Source organism: Bos taurus, chromosome 3, assembly GCF_002263795.3.
Source record: "Bos taurus isolate L1 Dominette 01449 registration number 42190680 breed Hereford chromosome 3, ARS-UCD2.0, whole genome shotgun sequence".
Classification (NCBI taxonomy): Eukaryota; Metazoa; Chordata; class Mammalia; order Artiodactyla; family Bovidae; genus Bos; species Bos taurus.
The window spans coordinates 78,970,422-78,976,722 of record NC_037330.1 but is presented as its reverse complement, the minus strand read 5'-3'; the positions used below and the strand labels follow the sequence as shown (position 1 = coordinate 78,976,722).

At 38.6% G+C, this 6,301-nt stretch overlaps 1 protein-coding gene across 2 annotated transcripts in view; it reads left to right on the top strand.

Annotated features, from left to right (window-relative positions):
• PDE4B (phosphodiesterase 4B) overlaps window positions 1–6,301 on the top strand; it is a 449,624-nt gene that overhangs the window by 430,089 nt on the left and 13,234 nt on the right. For both annotated transcript variants that reach the window (XM_059881025.1, NM_001102546.1), the window contains 1 exon segment: window positions 567–660. In XM_059881025.1, the coding sequence (XP_059737008.1) occupies window positions 567–660 (94 nt within the window).

Sequence of the window (6,301 nt, the reverse complement as noted above, 5' to 3'; positions counted from 1 at the left end):
GTATGTTTTCTGTGAAGTAGAAAAGCCTCTGTAATGATTTATCTGTGTTATCACTTAGCCTGCTGAGGCGGCTTATTGTGAAGCAAGGACATGTTATATTACATTGTATTTAAATAGACTGTGCTGTATTTTAACCCTGTTCTTTTTACTCATCTCTGTTTTTAAGGATGCTTTTCTTCTCCCTTAAATTTTTCACATTTAATTGCCTCTTACTGTATAGGTTATTAAGTTATATTTTAAAGTTAATTTTCAATAAATATATTTTAAAATGTGATTACATTTTTAAGTGAAATTATCTTAACTTCTATTAAAATTCCTTTTCCTGTGTTTACATCTTCAAAAGAAATCAGATGTTAATTCTAAGACATCCTGAGAAAACCTCTTTTTTCTAAGGTGACGTTGGAACAATTTCACATTAAGGGGATATTGTATTTTGTAGAAACAGAGTTATTTATCTAATGACATCTACTTACCCAGTCTCTTGGTTCTTAATAAAGTTGGAAGCATCTAAAATAATAATTTGCCATTTTTTGGGTGGTTAATACATTTTTGTTCTTTATAAACAGTTCAAAAGAATGCTGAACCGGGAGCTGACACACCTTTCAGAAATGAGCCGATCAGGGAACCAGGTGTCTGAATACATTTCAAATACTTTCTTAGGTAAGATATTCACCAAGAAAACTGTTCCACAACTGAATACTTTTTAGTATTAATTTCTGCAACCTATCTGGGAATATTACTATGTGAGTTTGGAATTGGGTTAAGTCACAGAAAAGCAAATCCATTTAAAATAAGAACCGAAGACAACCTTTAAGGTAAAAAAAAAGAAAGAAAAGAAAGAAGGTTTTGTTTTAAAAAACGAATTAAAATATCCGTCAAACAGAGAAGGTTATTATGGGCTAGTTGAATTTATATAGACCTCAGGCCACTCTTTATCTACCCACCCACCTTGGTCTCTGTCAAGACCTCTGAAAGGGTGGGAGTGGGGGGCTGTGATCATCCAAACCTTAGGGACAATTCCAATTAGCTCCTCTGATGTGCTATTCTTTCAATTCTTCCAATAACTGGGCTTTGAGCAAAAGGTGATTTGACCCATGATAACAGGCTTTGGAAACTGACTACTGCTTTGCTAAGGTATTTCTTAAAGATAAATTGGAAGAGGGCAGAAAGAATCATCACCTCTCTGAAAGAGGTGGCCTTCTGCAAGCAGCATGCTTATCTCCCTGATTTCATACTTACCTTTTATCCTCTGCCTTCACATTGCTAGTATTTAAAACATGGCACTGACAGGAAGGGTTTGCAGCCATGCCTAGTGACTACTGTCATGCATCCTGTTTGATTACTAGGAATTTCTAATCTTGTGTTTAAAGCCATTCCATTGCATATTTTTCTTATATCAGGCCTGCAGGATCTGCCAATCTGTACTTCAAAGTGAATGGGTAGCATTTAGACTCTGATCCTGTTGACTTTCAATTATCACTGCACTATGCTTGTTTAGCAGAATTCCATTTTCCAGGGAAATGACCTATCCTTACAGCTGAACATTACACCTCTCTTTTTGGCATTGCTACATATCCTTACATCAATGAACATTTGCCTGGACATCTTATGGAAACACATACCTCTTCTGGTTTTATTTTAAAAAAACATTTCTATTTCCCTAACACCAAAGCAGTTCCTGCTATCAGCAGATCAATCTTCGATCAGCCTAATACAAAGCTCACAGCACTTCTCTGTGGCCAGTGGGCACTGACGTGATTGACAAGTGCCTTTCCAACTATTTCCAGTATGTGGGTATCTGCAGCACCTGGTTTTCCTCAGCGGCAGTTGCAACAACCTTTGTCAGAGAACAAAGAAAAGATTTTTTCATGTAGCCTAGTTCCAAGAGGAGCTAGAATCTAATCGAACAGAAAGCATTATATACTTATCCTTATCTTCTCCATTATTCCCACTTTATTCCTTTGAAGACAGGCATCTTCTCCTGTCCATTTTAAATATGCTCTGCTCTGTGAAACACCCAATCATTTTTCATAACCTAGGGGCCGTTTTAGGGACATTTTACAGGTTAATGACTATGGTAAAGGAGAATAAAATTAATAGATGCAAGAACTCATTTTTGTTTTTGTAAACATTGCATGTTAAGATACCAAGGCTTGTCTGTCTTCTCAAAAAAGAATCTGAGCACTGGAGTAAAGCTGCAGGAAGTCTCTGAGCCTGTCATCACCCAAGGTTGCACCTAAGCAGTCCTCTTTACTTGTCCCCTCTTTCACTAATGGCTTACCAAGGACCATGAGAATATTTTAGTATACCAATTATTCTTATTTTAGCATCGAAGGCTATCAAGTGAGAAAGCTGAGAAGATAATAAAAATGAGTTCTCAGTCTCAACACTGCATCTCAAGAATTAAGAACTGTCAATTCTGTGGAATATTTCATTTGCTATTGAAGTGTATATCTTGAGGAAAGCCTATCATCTGGCTTCTCTTTATTCCAAAATTAAATTACCAAGAGCAGGTTGTTTGAGGAAGGCTGTTAGAATCTCAGTCCGTACACACCTAGCATTTGGAGGGTTTTGAGTGTGAGCATGTGTTTGTGTGCATTTGTATACATGAATGTGTGCGTGTACAAGGTAGACCTGATCAAACTAGACAGACAGATAAAAATTTTAAATATTCTTCAGAAAATTTAGGGAGAAAAAAGTCCATCATATAAGCAAAAGATTCATCAGCTACCTCAGTTGTAAAATGGGAATACTGGAGTAGATGGCATCCTCAGTCCATTCCAGCTCTAACTTTCTGTGACTCTGGTATGGACGGAGTTTATCATTTTACTAAGACAAACCTGGCAACCCAGACTCTCTGGAATGGATTGTAGGCTTATAGTTTGATAATATTCAAAAGCAAACAAACAAACCTTGTTTCCAAATAGCAAGTGCAAGACATGGAACTCTACTTTCTGTCCTGTGAGCATGCTGGGTATTCCTGGAGGACTATGAAATCTTCTTCATAAAATGTCAGATCTGAAAGGGACTTTAATGGCTTCATCTAGTTTCCTTATTTTCCAAGAAAGAGAACTGAGGAACAGAAGGCAACTTAGCTTGACCAAATTAATTTGTTGGCTAAAGTGTTCTAGGGTCAGAATTAGGACTTTGCTCTCTTGACTCCTAAATCTAAATACCTGTCTATTTACTGAGATGACTGAGGATGTCATCTACTCCAGTATTCCCATTTTACAACTGAGGTAGCTGATGAATCTAAATCTAAATACTTCTTTGGGAAAGAAGGCTATTAGGCTGTCAGAACATATAGAAGAAAATCGCCTTTAAGTAATAGATGTATTCTTTGGGGAAAAGTCTTTGGGAATCAGGATTGCTGTACCTAACAATAAAACATTTTATTAACAACTTCCAGTAATATAAAAGGCTCTTAGAGCACAGCTCCAAGAGTATAAAATGATAAGACCTTATTGATTACAGTTAAACTTGAAGAGCAATATCACAGTAAGAGTCACTGAAAGTTACAATATGTCATCCAGGACAGAGGGAAATCCCCCATTGCAGGGCTCTGTGAAACTTGTGTGTTTCATTTAAGAGGATGGTATTCAGATAGACAGCCTGAAAGGCAGGTGAGAGACAATCAGTGCAGACACTCTGTGATGGTGATATAGGATAATGGGCTCAAGTTGCTGGTACAGGAGGAAGTAAGGACTCAGGGGGTAGGAGCATAGATTAAAGCAAGATCTTTAGATGTGATATTACAATTTAGTTAGTATTGCTACAAACAGAGCAAAGTCACCCCTTTAGATCCCCGACTTACTGTCGGGGGATTGAAAATCTTTCCTACATCTTGAAAATCTTGAAAAAGAATTTAGGAATTTTGCAGGATTAAATGCTGCAACCTAGCCAAGAAAGCACCTCCAATGATGTCATTATCAGAGTTTTGATGTGACCATTTCTTGCTTCTGTTTATTTCCTTATTTATTTTGTACAGTTCCACTGTTTCCCCATTGTAGTCTGATCATTCTATAAACGTAAATTCACAAACTGTTTATTATGATTCTTTGAGTGTATGTTTCAGGTTATTTCCGTATGGCGCTGGCTAAGCATTTAACAGGAAATTCAGAGTAGGGAAACCCATCAGTTGTTCCAATGCCTGCATAGGGAAACACCCATTAATGTCAAAATGGCATTCTCTGCAGGTAATGGGTTTCTTCTTTATTGTAACATCCCAGACAGAGTAGTGGTTTGGCTCAATGACTCCCTGTTGCAGGGAATCTTTAATTAAACACAGAGAAAAAGCTGCTAGTTTCACTACAGATTTTTGTGTCTGCATTGGCACAGAAGAATCCAACAGCTTCTTTAACCAGAATGGTAAAGAATGACATTAGGAGAGGCAGGGGTTATAGTGGCCTTTTAGCAAAAGTAGTCATTATTAGGAGTGAGGTGACAGGGAGAAAAGTAAATTCAAAAATAATGCCAATATAGTTTTGTGCCAAAGACTGAGAGACCAGAAAGAGATTTTAACGGGAACCTTAAGGGGCCTGGGTTCTATGCTATTAAATCACTGTCTGGAACAAGGTAATTGCAAAATAAATATCTGTTGAATAAATTGCCCTTTGAGCTTGGGAAAGTTGCTGACTTCATCTGAAAAATGAGTGTGTGGGATTATTATTGGTTTCCCAAACCTGGCTCTGACCATCAGAGTCACTTGGACAGCTTTTTTTTTTAAAAATTGGTTCAGTAGGACTGGGTGGGGCTCATAAGTCTGTATTTTTCAAAAGTTCCCTGGGTGATGCTGAACCATGCTGGAAACCCCTAAACTAATCAAGATGACCACTAAAATTCTTCCCTAAAGTAGAGTCATAGGCTGATGAATCGAGGAGGTGGGGGACACCCAGAGACAGCACTGAGATTCCAGGGATAGAGAAAACCCTTGCTCCAGCCCTGCAGCCAGGTGCCCAGGGTCCAGAACAGCTGCTTCCGCATCTGTCTCGGGGCTCGCTTTGCTTTGATGAGTTGTCCACAGGGTCCTGTGAGCAGGCGGAGGTCTCTAGGGAGAACATGTGACTATGCCATCAGCTGCCAGAGTTGAGAGCAAATCATCTAGATCCCGGCAGGCCATCTGGAAACGTGTCATTTTCAAATGGGGAAGTTGTCTTTGGATTCATTTTCGCTGAAACAAGTAGAGATAAATGTAGGAACTTTTGGAAGCTGCATTAACTCTTTCAGCCACAGGGTCTCATTTAGTTCAGTGACGTAGCTGTCGAGCACTTTAATAAATGATAGCCTCGGTGCACCCACAGGCATATCTGCGGCCTGAGAGTTGATGCGTTTTGAAGAACTCTCAGGATCCATCCATCCCCCTGTGAAGTGAAATAGAATATTTGATTGCTGATGTTTTAATCTCATGATATAGAAGAAAGAGCTTTTGAGCATGTAGATATGTTTCTCTCACTAACCCCGCTGCTGCTGCTGCTGCTGCTGCTGCTAAGTCGCTTCAGTCGTGTCCGACTCTGTGAGACCCCATAGACGGCAGCCCACCAGGCTCCCCCGTCCCTGGGATTCTCCAGGCAAGAACACTGGAGTGGGTTGCCGTTTCCTTTCCAATGCATAAAAGTGAAAAGTGAAAAGGAAGTCGCTCAGTCGTGTCCGACTCTCAGTGACCCCATGGACTGCAGCCTACCAGGCCCCTCCATCCATAGGATTTTCCAGGCAAGAGTACTGGAGTGGGGTGCCATTGCCTTCTCCGCTCACTAACCCTAGCTCTGCTATTATCTTGTTGTAGCAGAATTTTTTAAAAGATTAAATGAGATGATTATAAATATTTAATATGCATATTTTAATAAATGTAATGCCTGTTACAAATGAGAGGCATTGTTATTATTCATGGGATTCATAGACGCAAGGTATGAAATAATACTGAAAGTATAGTCTTTGTCTAAACCTCAAATGGTAATAAACCAAAGCTTTAAAGTAATCATTCAAAGATTATAAACCATTCATTTTTCTAATATATATGCCACTCATCTAAACTGAACCTAGCTACAGTTATATGGATCTTTTAAATTAAAAAAATAAATACAAATATAATAAAGTGAGCAAAACATAAAGCATGTTTTTATTAACCTGGGCTTGGCTACATGAACATTTTTGATTATATACACAGACAAGTTATTCATTTTAATGAGAAATTTACATATAAATGTTGATGTCACACCTTGAAAATGTATGAGTGTAATTCCCCCAAATCACCCTGCAAACAGAAGACCTGGGATTGAGTTCCAACTGCCATTCTTGAACAAGT